The sequence below is a fragment of the Corvus cornix genome, chromosome 2 (genome assembly GCF_000738735.6).
Source record: "Corvus cornix cornix isolate S_Up_H32 chromosome 2, ASM73873v5, whole genome shotgun sequence".
Taxonomy (NCBI): domain Eukaryota; kingdom Metazoa; phylum Chordata; class Aves; order Passeriformes; family Corvidae; genus Corvus; species Corvus cornix.
The window spans coordinates 132796594-132813100 of record NC_046333.1 but is presented as its reverse complement, the minus strand read 5'-3'; the positions used below and the strand labels follow the sequence as shown (position 1 = coordinate 132813100).

Genomic DNA, 16507 nt, shown 5'->3' with positions numbered 1-16507 from the left:
CAGATATTTCCTTGGAATTATTCACTACAATAGGCCATGGTGACTATAGCAGTAAATGCAGTCAACAAGTTTAAAGCATTCTTAGTAGTTTTCACCGGTAGGCAACTCAATGGATTTCGTGCCAGCTGCAAGACCCAAGAGATCGGCACTGGGTTTGTAAACTCTGATTGGCTTGGATACCACTCATTCCTGAAAATGGTACTTTGGGAATTGAATCTATCACATCTCTAGAATAATTTACACCCTTATAGTTTTGTATGCGCATTTTGTATATTCATTTACAGGCACGTATACGTGCATATATATATATATACACACACACGATCCAACACATGCATAAAGTTACCTTCTTTGATAAATTGTTTTACTGTCATAATGACATATGGCTTAAGTTTTGTGTATATAATTGTTTTCTTAATACAATATTTCAGCCATTTTCCTCTGCGTTATTTTTTTGAAATTAAAGTCTTTGTTTCATTGCAATGTTTGGGTTTGTACTCACTTGCATGTGAGAAACAGAGCCATTACACTCGCTTTGTTGAGGAATATGGCTCCTTCCAGAGGTCTGCATGGCTGCTGAAAAGAGAAATAAATGCATTTTGGGGGAGTTCTTTTTCTTCTAGTAAGCATATGCAGGAAAAAAATTAACTTTTGCTGTGTTTTTTCTCCCAAATGAGAAAGTAATTAACAGCATGTGTGGGGCTATTCACTAAAGACTACAATAAATTATTTACTATTTTCAAGCTAACGAAGTCCTCTAAAAAAAGGACAGTGTGTATGATTATGTTCATTTTCCAGTTATGACCTTCCAGTTCAAAGATCATCTTAACTCCTGGCTGCCTGATCCTTTAATTTGCTGAATGTATTGAAACTCATTCTCTTAATTCACATCTCCAGAGATGCTCAGCACCTGGCAATAGTAGGTCTTCAGAAAGCTGTCCAAAGGACAAAAACAGTGAATTTTTTTTTGAGTGAAACACCAGAAAAGCATAGCTTTGTCACTGCAGTTCCACATGAAAGGATATTAAAAAATAACAAAGCAAAACAAAATCAAAACACAGAAATACATAGGCTTAGTTGGGCTTGCCAAGGTAACGTAGTACTAATCAAAGATTGTATTCCGACACAATAGTTAAGCATTGGAAACAAACTGCCCAGGGAGCTTTTGGTATCCTTATTGTCATCAGAGGGGCTCTAAAACAGATAAGGTATGCACATCTGCCAGGAATGAGTAAGTATGTTCAGACCCATGCTGGGGCAGGGGAGTGAGTAGATGAACCCTTGAGGGACGTATTTTCTCCGAATCCATATTCAGGTTGTTCTGAAGGCAAAAGCTTAGCCTCTGCTAAGGAATCTTATGAGAGTCAAGGGCCATGACACTTCATTTGCTCTGCACCCGAAACTCCCACTGAAGCCAATTATTCAATCTAATTTAACAAAGACCACAGCTTCTCTGGCTGTGCAATTGTTGGTAACCATCAACAAACTGATTCATCTACAATTGGGCCAAACGTTACAAAATCTGTTTCTGAGTTCTTGTTTGTACCTCCATCATAAGATTACACCAAAATTAAAGCATGCAGTACTTGAACTAACTTCAAAGGCTGAGCTTGCACTTCTAGCTAGTTCAGGCTTTTTATTGGTTCATGTTTTCCATTTGGCTTCAACATCCTGTTCCTTACTGATGCCCTTCTAGAGTTTCATTTACAAATATTATGTCCCTGGTTAGTGAGCCACGCTAATTAATACTGTGGTGGGGGCTATGGATTATAGTAATCTCATGCCTCCTGCCTGGAAAAACACTGCAATTTTTCCAGACGTTTACATGTAATGCCGTATTGAACATGGCCAAATTTGTTTCAGGAAAATGTATCCTGAACTTATTTAACCAAAATATACTTAAGGTTGCTTATACTGTTATCTATTGCCAGTTTTGTTAATCACGAAGTTCAGAAGTTTCAATGCAGTAGAAAACTGAGACTCGTAATTTCCTAATTAGATTATTTCAAACAAAACAGTAAAGTTAAAACAGTCTGGTTTAAGTATAGATATTTTTAAAAGTTTATGCCAATAACAAGTTTGTTAAAAAAACGTGAACAGATGATTTGATTACTTTCTAGAAGCCTCACATGTCTGACTGTGCCTCACCTTTCAAACCTGGGCCCCCAATCTGAGATGGATTTTAGCTTGTCTGGGGATTTTGTAGTCAGAGACTCCCTGACTCTGGGGACTTAAAATGTTCCCAAGGTTATGATTACAAAGAAAATCTACTATATTTGCAATACCATCAAATACCAAATAGAAATTATGGAGCCTTTGCAAAACATAGCAATCCTAAATTGGTAGATTCTTCCAATACCAAAATAAACAAAAGCAATGGCGTTTTTCTAGGAAGAATATTTTACTAGACCAGGTAATGTAATTGGAAACAATGAATAAGATTTCAGGCTCACAATTAATTCACCAGATCATAAAGAGGTCAAGAAATACATCATCTCTGGGGTACTTTTTATTTTATTTTTGGTTTTTAATTGTGTTCATGAACTCTCTTTTCATAAGTGGAGATGGTTTGATTCATGTGACTGCACTATGATGATACAAGTCACAACAAATCTGAGACACCCTTCACTCCTTCTAGACTCTAATTTCAGGCACAGAAATGAAAACTTGCCAACATCTCGTAACACTTACCATGTCATCACCTCAGTGTGAATTAAAACAGACTAAAATGAGATGTTCAGAAATCTGTGAGAAAAAGTCTAAAAATTGCCACAGCAACCAATTGCAAAGTGATCTTTATATACAACCTGGGCCAATCTTCTTCTGTCAGAATGAGCTCTGTATTGTACTAGGTAAATTGAATAAACAGCAAAGATATCCCTAGGTTAAATCCTACCGCTGCAAATTTTTAGATGTCACCCTTGCAGGGTGCTGTCCCCAACCTGAGCAAGGCCCCTTCTCCTCTCTGTGCAGCTCACTCCTCCAAGAGGAGCACGCTGAGCCAAGAGCTGTCCAGAGCAAGTACCGTGACGCTAACCAAGGAAGGTGCAAATGTAATGCCTTGTGGAGAGTGAGTCTGATCCTCTATTTGAAGGAGGCTTTCCCACTTCACAGCCACTGTTTTACACCCACAAGTTGGGAAGTTGGTCTTTCATTTTCTGTGAGAATTCATTCCTTGAGCAAAATCACAGCTGTGTCAACAGCAGCAGTTGGCCACTTTCTGCTTTCTGGAGGTCTGATGATCACTGGTCACATCTAGGAAAAATAGAAGCTAACAAAGGGTCTGGCCTAAACTCTGTTAATGTATGAAGAACATTGCTTGTTTCAATGGCTTTGGACTACTGTGAATCTTCTGCTCAGACTTACAGTAACACATCTATAATCAAGGTAGGGAGTACTGGCAAATGTACCAGGTGCATGTAGGGACTCGTCAGGATTGCTGGGCACGTCATGCAAGCACTGTCTGCCATACAATAGTTTCTGTATGGTAGATGATATTTGGAACTAGAGAATTTTGTCCTGTGAAACTAAACCATGTCACAGCACATCAATCAAACTGTGCTTTGAACAGGAAAGGAAAACTTGGCCTTTTGTCCTCATGTTGTGGTCCCTGCTTTCATTTTTTAAGGGAGTAACTCTGCTCCTGTTCTTACCCTAGACACTTTCTGGAGCTGAACGCAGACTAGGAATATTTGTGGCCTACATTGGGTGGGCTGTCACTTGCTGAGATGGGCCTGTAGAGACCATAGACACTGAATTACATGTAACAATTTTATGTGTTGAGTGGTTAAATTTTAGATTGCAGTATTTGTCTGTAAAGATGGTGCCACATGTTCCTGGAAAAACAAGGATGAGAAATGAAAAACTTTCTCAGAGTAAGGCACCTCTATTCAAATCCAGAGGAGTAAAGGAACAGTACAAAAATGTTTCTTTGATGACTTTATTTCCATTGCAGACAAGCTACATAACTTTTAAAACCACAAAAGACAGAAGAATCTTGGCATTGTTTAAAGGGCTTTGAGCAAGGAACAGGGACTGGAAGGAGGTGTTTCTTGTGGGTGTGGATTTGGTTTTTTCTAAGAAATCAGATGATAATGTAGAACATAATGGCAATGAATAACAAAGTAACACTTGTCTAAGTTAAGCTTCTAGGTAAGAATGACACTTATAGAGTTCTACTTGTTTAAAAGCCCAATTTATCTAACCAAGGGTCTCCTGTTGCTAAAATAAACAGTGTATTGGTTTCAGATAGATCCCCCGAATCTAGAGGACTTCAGAGTGAGAACAGTTAATGCAGAACCATACTCCAGAAAACAAAGTGTCACATGAATGTTAATGTCACAGCTCTGAAACCTGGTGTGTTTTCTGGTTCTTGGGCTGGAATACACATATTAGCCATGTCTTGACTGCAAGCTGGGAACTTGGGAAATAGCTCTTTTTTTAACAGTGTAACTCGTGATGGAACCAAACACAGGATCATTGGCATAATTCTTTCACTATTTCATGTGTATTCAATATACCAAAATCTGTCTCTTTACAAGTGGAATAAAACTTAGGAAATCACTTTTTTGGAGATTCTTCTATTTCAGAAACTTGCATAAAATTAACAAAAGCTTGTGAAATCCCTGTCTGCTCCATTTATTGTGATTTGAACTTTTCTATTTATCTCCTTTGTTTATACTGCTCTTTTGGAAGTACAAAAATATTTTCTTCCCCCTACTAATTTTGACTTTTTCCATTTAGGAATCATTGATTCACCCTTATTTTTTTGTACAGCTGCCATTCCAATTCTGTTAAAAAACTTCTTGTGCCACCATATCTTTGTTCCACAGCACCATTGGTTGATGTAGGCACAGCTGTGGCAAGAGAGTATTTGATCAGTTAATTTCTGGCACAGAAAGGGGAGGATGAACCCAAATGTATGCATTTTCATATGTGGCACATAGCATTGTTTAACTTCTGTTTCTTTTGTGATAGGTAGATTTTATATTAAACTATTTGGGAGTGCGTCTGGCTCAGGGGATTGCTGATGTCCCATGTAATCTTTTTTCCAGTGGATTTTTGGTTCTAATTTGATCCAGATTATGATTATCTAAAGACTTTTTGTGGTGTATGCAAAATCACTTGATAGTCCTGTTCTTAGTTGGCATCAGTCCACACCACAGAAAGTACAGTCCTAAGTATCAGAGCTGGTACTCTTTGTGGAAAAGACAAGGATTCACTGACTAAATTTCCTCTCACTTAAGTCAGAACTGAATTTTACTTTCAATTCCAGTGGAGCACAAGCAAGAAATGATTTCGCATTAATGCCTTCCTTCACTCTTCAAAAGATGATCCCTTTCAAGGACACAGTGGGGAAGTGTAAACTGTTGCTGGCTCTACAGTATTTTGGAGAGGAAAAAACGGACTGAAGATTCTACTTTGATAGCTGTGACACCTTTTGAGTGACAAAATACTAACATTTGTATCCCAAAGGTAACTGGAATAGGTGTCAGAACCCCCAGGGAGTGGGTGGGCTGGGAAGGAAACAACTGCTGTTGTCTCTGCATCTCTGTACATATGCCTTCTTGTTTTCAGAAGGTTTATTTACTTTCAAGCCTTTGGATGCACAGGGTCCACTCATGTCCAAACTACACTTAGCCCTATAATCCATTCAGAAACTGGTGTGACAGGAAGCCACTCTGCACTGTTTGTCTCTGCTCTCCTTCCACAGCTCTTCCTGTAATGTATTCTCCATGCTTTTTTTTATCTTATTTGCACAGTCCCGAACTGCCCTTTACACAGAACAATAAGGAGTTGGCTGTATATTCCACACTAATGACATCAAAAGATGATAACAATTAGCACTTCATTTAACATCTTAACTGTAACACAAAGATGCCTAGCCAGCAGTATCTCAGGCACATGGGGAAACTGGCCACACAGAAAACAATTCCATGACCTGGCCAGCCATGAAGGAAGCTATTGAAAACAGCAATCAAGATTTTTTTATTTACAAACCTAGTTCCATCCACCAAAATATTGTCTCCACAAGACTGATGTTTATAGGAAAATTACTCATATCTTACCTATGATGACAGTAGCCGTGAAACCTGACATACTTTTATTCCAATTACTTTTGTATAATCTTTCATGAGGGCAAGTTCAGTAAAGAATTTCTTTATTATATCTAATCTAAACCTGCCATCTTTCAGTTTAAAGCCATTACCCCATCCTGTCACTATATGTCCCATGTAAAAAGTCCCTCTCCAGATTTCTTGTAAGCACCCTTTAGGTACTGGAAGGTTGCTTTAAGGTCTTCTCGGAGCCTTCTCTTCCCTAGGCTGAACAACCTCAACTTCTCTCCACAGGAGACAGGAGGTGTTCCAGCCCTCTAATCATCTTTGTGGCCCTCCTCTGGGCTCACTCCAATAGGTCCACATCTTTCTTGTGCTGGGGCTCCAGAGCTGGATGCAGTGCTCCAGAGCTGGACACAGCACTCCAGGTGAGGTGTCACCAGAGTGGAGTAGAGGGGCAAAATCATCTCCCTCGACCTGCTGGCCATTCTGCCTTTGATGCAGCCCAGGATTTGGTTGGCTTTCTGGGCTGTGAGCACACATTGCTGGCTCATGGGGAGCTTCTTGTCCACCAACACCTCAAGGTGTCCCTTCTTATTCCCCACCCAGCCTGTATTTGTGTTTGGGATTGCCTCAGCCCGGGTGCAGGATCTGGCACTTTGCCTTGCTGAACTTCATGAGGTTTGCACAGCCCCACCTCTCAAGCCTGTCCAGGTCCCTCTGGATGGCATCCCTTCACTCCAGCGTGCTGACCACACCATGCACCTTGGAGTGGACAGTGCTGAGGGCGCACTTGATCCCACTGTCCATGCCACCAACAAAGACATTAAACAATTCTGGTCCCAATACTGACCCCTGAGGAACACCACTCATCACTGGTCTACACTTGAACATTGAGCTCTTGACCACAACTCCTTGAGTGCAATCATCCAGCCAATTCCTTAGTTCCTTATTTATGAAGTGGTTCATCCATCAAATCCATATCTCTCTAGTTTAGAGATATGGATGTCATGCAGGACTGTGTCAAATGCTTTGCACAAGTCCAAATAGATGACGTCAGTCGCTCATCCCTCATCTACCAATGCTGTGACTCTGTTATAGGAGGCCACCAAATTTGTCAGGCATGATTTTCCCTTGGTGATGTATCTTGCCATTCTTTCTGCATGACATCATTAACATTTGGGGTTTTTGTGTTAATCCACATGGGAAAAACTCTTGGACAGACATTCTTCATTTTGGTCTCAACTATTGTAACAAACTTTTCTTCAGTTTGAGGGAATATTGTCCAAATTGCTTCTATTCAAACCGCTGTTGCAAGACCATTCTCCCATCTTGTAGCCACAGCTGCATGATTTCCCTCTGACATTTTCTACTGACACTTATCTCTTCTTAATTCCATCATAGGAAAAGCAACTCCTCTGCAATTTTAAGAGTCCATCTCTGTCATTTGATGGCAGGATCTGCTGGCTTTGGCAAGGGAGCAAAAGACTTGAATGAATTCCTCACTGCACAGGAGGGACTTGTCTTTTCAATGCCGGAATTTATGGCGTTCAGTGTAAATCCCACAGAGACTCCCCAGGAATAAAAATGACAATTCCACATGCAGGTGGTGATTAAGTGGAAATCATGGGCAAAGCATATGTTCCTCATTTCCAAGAAAGGTACAAAAACTGGTTAAGGGACATCTAGAAAGAATTACAAATGGCTTAATTTCTTTCTAGGCTTGGCCAATAATTCCTGGCAAACTCTTTATATATAAAGTCCTGAGGCCCTCAGCACAGCAGTGTCACCCAGGGCATCCTTCAAGTGGGTAACTTGGTTTTCTCCCATGGCTCTTAATAGAATCACAAAATGGTATGGGCTGGAAGGGACCTTAAAGACAGAAGAAGGGACCTGAACACGAGCCAGTGTGTGCCCAGGTGGCCAAGAAGACAAGTGGCATCCTGGCCTGCATCAGAAATGGTGTGACCAGCAGGACCAGGGCAGGGATTGTCCCCCTGTACTGGGCACTGGTGAGGCCACACCTCGAGTGCTGTGTCCAGTTCTGGGGCCCTCAATTCAGGAAGGACATTGAGTTGCTGGAGCGTGTCCAGAGGAGGACAATGGAGCTGGTGAAGGGTCTGGAACACAAGTCCTGTGATGAGCAGCTGAGGGAGCTGGGGGTGTTTAGCCTGGAGCAAAGGAGGCTCAGGGGTGACTTCATGGATCTCTACAACTCCCTGAAAGGAGGCTGTAGCCAGGTGGGGGTCGGGCTCTTCTCCCAGGTGACAGGTGACATGACAAGAAGACATCGCCTCAAGCTGTGCCCGGGTAGCTGGGGTTGGACATTAGGAGGAATTTCTTCACAGCAAAGATGATCAAACAAACATTGGAATGTGCTGCCCAGGGAGGTGGTGAAGTTGTCGTCCCTGGGGCTGTTTAAGGAAAGACTGCACTTGGCACTCAGTGCCAGGGTCTGTCTGACACAGTGTTGTTCGGTCCCGGGTTGGACTCGATGATCTCAGAGCCCTTTTCCAACCTATTCGATTCTGTGCCTCGTTCCCACAGGGGCCGGGCGCTGCGCCCGGCTGGGTTTGACCCGCGCCGCCCGCCGTAGGCCGCTGGCCCCCCGCGCATGCGGAATAGCGGCACCGCAGCGGGAGCGCGGCCGGCGGCGCGGAAGGACCTTGGTGGGAGCTGAGGTGAGGTCGCTCCCCGCTGCCGCCGCGGCTCCCGCTGTTCCCTCTTCCTCCCTTCATTCCCTCTTCCTTCCCTTATCATCCCCATCCTTAGGTCCGCCAGCCGCCGCTCCCCGCTCGGCCGCGGCCCCGTGACCTCTGCGCGTCCCTGAGGGTGGCGGAGCCAAGCCCAGCGGCGGCGGCGGCAGCGCGGGGCTGGGGCGCCCTCGGTGCGGGGAGCGGCGTGGGGCCGGTCCCAGCCATCCCCAGTACTGCTTAAAATGTCTTCTGATGTAAACATAGGACAGCAGGCCTGGGAGGGAAGACCCTGCGGGAAGCGCAGGATTTAGTGTGAACAACGAAGGCCAATCTTGATTTCACAAATACTGGGTGTAAGGAGTGTAAGAACTTAAACTAGATTCATATCATAAATAGGCTGTCCTTGAATTTTGTCCCTTAAATATTCTCATTGGAAGGTCAGACAGACAGGAGCACTGTTGCTTATATCGTGAAGACGATTATTACACGATAAAAAAGTGATCTTTTTGTAGTACAGAAAACTATTTTAAGTAGAGCTTCTCCCACAATTCTCTTACTTCATTTTTTCTTTCAGGAAATACGGTCACCATGTCAGCTGCACTGTTGCCAAAGCCACAAATGCGGCGCCTTTTGGCCCGGCGGATGAAGTTTCACCTCCTTGGGGCATTTTTGGTATCTGTGGGAGGTGCGACTTTATACAAGGTGGGCTGTGTAGTCATTCAGTTATAAACTGGGCTCATTGGAGTATTTAAAGAACTCATAATATTTTTCTGTTGAGATTGGGTTGAGCTGTTCATCAGAAAGGTTTAGTAATGTATTTTTGTGAGCACGTTTCCAAAGCCCAAATAAATCTTCCTAATCTTCATTTGAAGAAATGATATGAGTATCATTATGATGATAATGATGGTTTATGAAGGGCGTTCAAGATCACGCAATTCGTGACAACTTGACCTTAAGTCTCCTAGTCCCAAACTGCTCTTGACCATTCAGAATTGATGCACATTAACTCTAGATAGTTTGTGTTTTGGTCTGCCACAGTTTCTGAGACTTGAGAGAGTTGTCCAGGTCTTACTTTATCTCTTGACTGATTTCAGGACACTTGCTCTTAAGCAATTTGGAAAACTCATCCTTCACACTGAAGACGTCAGCTTGAGAAAACCTAATGTGGTTTTTAACCTGTCCTTGCTTTTGAAGCATTGTGTGGAAATGGAGCATTACATTTCCAGAAAAACACCCTTACAGGTTTGACTTCTGGTAAAGATAGGAGCAGTAGTTGTTCTTGAGTGCTCTTACTAAATACTTCTGGGATCTCATACACGAAGCAAACAACACAGTGTGAATTCTTGTGGAAGAACTGGATCTTGCTTTTCCCATTGAAGTCATGCAGATACTGTTGGCAGCATTTGAATGCTCAGGAAGCTACTGATAAAAGTGACTAGAAATGAAGTTAATTTCAGGTTTTTCACAACTTCTCAGAGCCACAAATGTCTGTCAGAAACTATAAGCTCACACATGTACTTAACACATCTGTTAAGAGGTAGACAAGCTTGTTTGTGGTCAGACTTAGAATATAGCTTTTTAAAATAGTCTCTGGGTCTGTACCTTATTTGGCACCCCCATGTTAATACACTGGTAAGGTAGCAGACCAGATTTAGAACAAGTAACATGCATCTCAGTAGCAATTTGCTCTGTTCCCTGTTAGATGCTGTTGTACAAACCCACCTTGGAATTTTTTTCACATTTTTGAGAGTTTTTTGAGTATATCCCTGTGCTTCAGGTGAGTGGGTGTCCAAGGAATGAGGATTGTGTCTTTTTATGTTGGTGAGCTGTAAGAGTGGCTTGGCAGCCTTGTAAAATTTTACCAGATGTAGTTGACTTACAGTGTAGCTAAATGTAGTCCTTCAGTGTAGGATGCCATTTTATCTTGAGTTAGAGTTTTGCAGCTGTCCACAGGCACAAATGATACGACATTATTACCATAATGACATGTTTTTTGTATAAAACTTTTAGCAGGGAGGATGTTGGACACTTGAGTATCAGTATAGATGGAGTGGTTTTAGATCTTGAAAGTGTGATGTGCTACCTTGTAACAGACTTCCTTTTAAGGTTTTACTTCAGACATTTGTTCTCCTGACCAATGATCAGGTAGCCCAACCTGTGGGTTTTAACAGGAACAAAGGAACTTTTAAAAATTTGAGCTAAAGGCCTTTTAGACTAATAGCCACTGTTAGAAGTTATAGAGACTAACAGAAAAGAAATCTGTTCATAAAGCTTTGCAAACTTTAATTTTCTGTGTGTTACTTTTCAGTTTGGAATTGCTGAACCCAGAAAACGAGCTTACGCAGAGTTCTATAAAAGCTATGATCCCATGAAGGACTTTCAAGCCATGAAAGCAGCTGGTGTGCTTGAGTGTGCACCACCCAAATGATGGTAAGCTGCATCTGCAGGTAGTGAACTGCTCTGCATTAGAACAGGAGTGAGATGATTTCAGTGAGATGTTGTGCTTCTGCTTGGGGGGTCTTCCTTTTTTTTTTTTTCCAAATCAAAAGGGGTTTCCAAGGAGAAAGGATACAAATTGCACTCAAGAGACCTCTGGGTAATAAAAATGTGAAGAAACAGGAGAAGTGGGGACCTGGGAGTAAGGGCAGGATAGAAGCTCCTGAGTAGCTTTTGCGGAATTTGTTTAACTTGTGTGATGTAGGAGACAGAGTAGTGATGCCAGGCCTTTGCCCTCCTCACATAACCACAGAGAGGAGACAAAGCTCTAACATTAAACTCCAAGACTTGCCTGATTCCACAGCCATGTTGATGCTGTCACATCTTGAACTGCTTAACTTGGAGCTGTCTGTATCTTCTGCTTACATACTTGTGGTGGTACAGTGAGTGAGAAAATGGAGAGGCTGTTTCTCTCTCATAGCATGCATCTTAATGTAAGAAACAGAGACAGCTTCTGCACATAGTTTTGTATTTTGAAGTTGGTGAGAGGGGGAAGATGACTAATCATGAGGGGAAATACATCTATATACACACGTACATATATTAAAAAATCACAGTGGCATACAGCTCTGTGTACTAATAATCACATTTTTGCCATATTGTATGAAGCTTGAATAGAACTTTGTTCACAATACTATTTTTTAGCACTTGACACTGCCTTTTCTAGGAAAAACTACCCAACTTTGTTCTCCCTTGCTAGTAAAATCAGGAAAAGAGTCTTGATTTCAACCATGTTGTAGTTACTAATAACTACACTCACAACCATGTTGTAGTTACTAATAACTACACTCACTGAGCTGCACAGGCTGATGTGACAACTCAATCAAGAGTTACTCCCCCTTTCTTGCTGCAAATTTTTTACATTCAGTTCTCTGCTTCTCCTAAAATGACTTCAGACTAATCTAGAATGATAGTTTTTCATTCTTTTGGAATGTTTTCATATTGTGATCATTATGTGATAATCTGTGGCTTTAATTATCCTGGCCAGCTGGATTTTCTCAGTCTGTTTGCATGAAGCAGCAAGATTGAATAAAAGATTTGTACTTAACACTCTGCGTACTAAATTCTGTTTTATGACAATCTGCAACTATCTGGTTTCTGCATAACACAATTACGTAAAAAACTCGGAGCTCCATCTCTTCTAAAAATTTGAAAAAAAGGTAAAAAATCCTTGTGTCAGTTCCAGCCTTTGGTAGTGTTGTTTTTTTGTTTGTTTGTTTTGTGAGAGTGGGATACTGCTGTTCTTTAGCTATGACTGCAGCAAAGATAAATGATGAAATTATAAATTTACCTGGTTTAAATATTGGTAATATTACTAATATTTACCTGGTTTATATATTAGCAATAGGACTGAACTCTGGTTCAGTCCTATTGCTAATATATAGTCACTTTTAAACTTCTTTAGACACTGGAATTGCATTCTTTAGTCAGGTGGCATTCATCAGTGTATTCTGAAGGGCCATCTGGTGGTAAAATCATTTGAAACAAACACTGTCAACAAGGCTGCATGTTCAATATTTAATTGAAATCATGAGCAGGATTTATTTCAGTGCAAATAGAGCTCCACTCTCAGCCTGTGTTCCCATTGGCAGCTTAAAAAAAATTGCACATTGTGTGCACCTGTTAAAATTAAATGTTTCCTAAACAATTCTTCCATTTCTTAGTTGTACTGGCTCAAAAGAAAATGGCAGACAAATCATCTTATGTGATTTTGTTTGAATTGCTGATGCTTCTTATTCCTTAGCCTATTCATATAAGAACAGATATTTTTTCACTCCTTCACAGTAGAAAGAGGTTGTTTTTTGTTGTGCCTGCGCATGAATACAAAAGTAGAAGGGGAAAACAATGCCAGTGTTTCAAATGTTCTGTAAAGGCTATTAAAAAAGGACAAGTACCCAGAACAGATGGAAGACATTTTAGTTTGCCTCAGAAGTTTAAATCTTAGCTATTTTGAATGTGAAGCCTTTTTTTGATGTAGTTACCTAAAGGGTACAGTGATCATGCACACTCTACATCTCCCATTTTACAGTTCATGTCCTGTATACGGCAGTAAATAGAGTGGTTTAACCTCACAGAATACTCTCTGTGGAATCCGTACTTAGCCCCAGAACCTAGGAAGGGGTCGGGTAGGCAGGAAGGAGAGTTCATTAGTTCATTAGCATGGCACTCTACACCAAGTTTTTTCCTGCTGGGGATGGGGGCACCTTGGCACCTCCCTGTGAATTCACACTGTTCCATCTACTTGGTGTGGAGTGTGGTGGTGATACTGACAGTGGAAGTTAAGTGCAATTATAAATGTGAGGAGTATCTGGTGTCTACTGTGTGCTCAGCCATGGAATAAAGGGGGAAGCTCAGAGTTTGGTGCTAACCACTTCCATGACTCTTGTCATGGAGCACAGCTGGTCTTGGATTTGTGTTCAGTATAATGGGGAGAAGCAATTTGAATTTGGTTTTCGTCCTTCCTTGGTAGGCTGCCTGCACCACTTGTTTCCTCTCTGGCTCCTATCTGAAAGCTGCATTCCTTTCTCCTGCAGGCCCTCAGCAAGATTGATTCAGTTACCAGAGCAGTATATATAGTGAATCTGATGTGCTGTGCAGTGTTGTTCCAGCTCTTGATTTGTTCCATGTTTCACTTCTGTTTGCCACATGAAGGGTGTGTGAATCTTCAAGCATCAGGAAATAATGGGGAATTCCTCTAGACTAAACTACCACATAAACATTTCTCTCTGCTGCTTTGCAGTCATACATACTAGTATGTTTACTTAGAGCATGAATTTTGTCCATCATAACTTAATGGTTTTTTTCTTATCTTGCAGATTTCCTTCAGTTCCAGGAGACTTGATGACCGAACCTTATTTGTTCACTGAAGTGTTAAGTGCAGTGCACTTCAGTGCGTGGCACGCTCTAATGCAACTCAATAAATAAAATACATGTGTCAGTGACATTTAGTTGTCTCCATTAATGTAGAAATACTTAAAAGGCTCAGGTGCTGGGTAGAGTGGTGGAAAGTCTTCAGAACTTGCTCAGGGTGACTAAGTCTGTCTTTCTTCCAGGGATTATTTACATCTCTGTTTTGGCCAAATTCAGTATTTGATAGCACAGTATATCCCTAAGCAGTGACAGCTAGTTTGTCCCAGCAGCTTAATGGGAATGTGCAAGAGGACAGATGTTGCAGGAGGGGAGAGGATGGATTTCTGGAGGGGTCTGTGTTACCTTTGGTGAGCTGACCTTGAGAGGAAAGAATTTGGATAGAAATTCTGGAAATATACCAGCCAACCTTTCTGTCTTTTTCTGCTGTCATCGCTGCATTGCCTTCCTCACAGCAGCAGACTGTCACAGCAAGACTTACAGACTGTGCAAATGCCCATTCTTATACAAGGTCTATTACTCTGATTGGAGAATGACTTTCAACTGCAGGTATGTTCACGTGTATTTGGTGTACAACAGGAAAGGGGATACAGGCAGACAAAATGAGTATTTTAGGATATTATGGTAATTAAAATCTTGGCATGCTGCTTTTAGATATCTTCTTAATAGCTGGAAGTAGTCAGCTAAGCATGGTTTGGATCTGTGCTATATTCTGTGCAGTCTGAGACATGGTGCTCTTTGTGCCATGATACCTGTCAGCGAGAGCAGGCTTTGTCATTGCCTGTTGCTCAGGATGAAGAAGGTACCAGCACTGCAGCTTTTGTTTGCTGAATGTGGGTACTAGGAGAGCAGGCAAAAGCTGACTGCATGAAAGGAAGGAAGTCTTTGTATGAAGCAGCATGACAAATTAGGCCATCTGTGTTGTATTTGAAGGTCTTCAGTTCAAATCCTGTTTGGAGTAACTCTTATTATTTTACATGGATCATTAACTACTTAACACTTAATAGGTATCCTTGAACAACATTTGGACTAATGAAAGCACGTAAGTAATGTATGTGATCCAGAACATTTTATAGATCAACATGGGATTTTCTTTAAACTTCCCATTCAGGCAATGCTTCCTTTAAGCAAAGGAAGAATTTGACATTAGTGATGCAGGGGAAACCATCTAGTAATCAAAATACCCCAGTTCCTATAAATGTAAACCAGAGCTTAACAATAGCAAATGATACCCATTTATCTTCCCAGTGTACAGTATAAACAGTGTATGCCAGTAAGTACCGACATTTTCTCAGGCCTGTCTGCAGGTTTAAATAGCCAGAGGTCTTCGGTCTTACTGACAGTTTCAGAGGCAAAGAAACTTGCTACTGCCAGGTGTGCAGGCTAATAGACGTGACTTCCCTTGTTGTTCTAGGCCCTATATTCTTCACAGTTGCCATGAATTAATTTACTGTTAAATTCTTAAGTTTCTTCTAAACTGTTGTAGCCAGCAGCAGTTATTGTAGTCTGTGTTCCTTCAGCTACCAGCACATGTGATTTAAAGAAATGAGAGTTTTGTGGGGGAAGGCAGTTTTCCACAGATATAGCAGAGCTCAGAGATGTCTCTGGCTAAATGTATTTAACAAAGAAAGGTGAGTTCTAACTTCTGTGGCTGTGCTTTGAGTCTGCAGGCTGCAATTGCTTTCTGGATGCATTCTGATTTCACACAGGATGCAAGGCAAGTACTTCCCTCAAGAGGCAATGCCAACCAAACCACAGCTTGCTTTCCTCTGGAGTAGGAAGGGAGTGCAAAGCTGGTACCTAACCAACCTGCTTTTCTGAAATCAGCACCAACCCACCAGGTTTTTTTTGTTTGGTTTGGTTGGTTGTTTTTCTTTTCCCTTTACCAGCAAGAGTTCAGCTAATTCTATCATACAAAGAATTGGAGTGGTACATAGCATAGTACAAGACCTGTGAGTTAGCCCTAATCAGTTGCTTGTTACAGGGTCTGGCATGCTGTTTCTAGGAGATGCAGAGCTGAAAAACACACTTGGCTGCTCTCTGAGACTATCCCAACTGTCTGAAGGTTTTTGCTATATTTATGTATGAAATGATATATAAAAAGGAATTACTTGACCTGAACTACTTTGGGAAAGGTCTTGCCTGACTATGCCTTCAAATTTTTTGGCTAGCTTACTTTATTCTCAAGTGTTTGAGGAGTGATTGATTGTTCTGGAAGCAAACTAAAAAGATAGATTTGAAGTTGTGAGCTCTCCAGGTCTAAAGAGCGTTATGAGAGTAGGCATGTTTTAAGAGTACACATTGCACTGCTGTAGCAGCTAAGTACAGGCAGCTGCTCTTCGGACAACTTTGTTTTCACAGTTCACACAGCTCATATGTAGGAGAGGTTGA

The 16507-nt window shown here is 41.4% G+C and overlaps 1 protein-coding gene across 1 annotated transcript; it reads left to right on the top strand.

Annotated features, from left to right (window-relative positions):
* Positions 1 to 8634: 8634 nt before the first annotated feature.
* LOC104692723 (cytochrome c oxidase subunit 6C) lies at positions 8635 to 14192 on the top strand. Its single transcript, XM_039549964.1, has 4 exons — positions 8635 to 8737; positions 9327 to 9454; positions 11061 to 11182; positions 14065 to 14192. Exons 2-3 carry the CDS (start codon positions 9341 to 9343, stop codon positions 11178 to 11180), a joined length of 234 nt encoding a protein of 77 aa, XP_039405898.1. The 5' UTR covers positions 8635 to 8737; positions 9327 to 9340; the 3' UTR covers positions 11181 to 11182; positions 14065 to 14192.
* Positions 14193 to 16507: the final 2315 nt, after the last annotated feature.

What these genes read in the sequence shown, in the direction of transcription:
- LOC104692723 (XM_039549964.1), top strand. Translation starts at nt 9,341, where the DNA reads ATGTCAGCTGCACTGTTGCCAAAGCCACAAATGCGGCGCCTTTTGGCC. An exon ending in GAGGTGCGACTTTATACAAG is followed by an intron (nt 9,455 to 11,060) that starts GTGGGCTGTGTA and finishes GTTACTTTTCAG; the next exon opens with TTTGGAATTGCTGAACCCAG.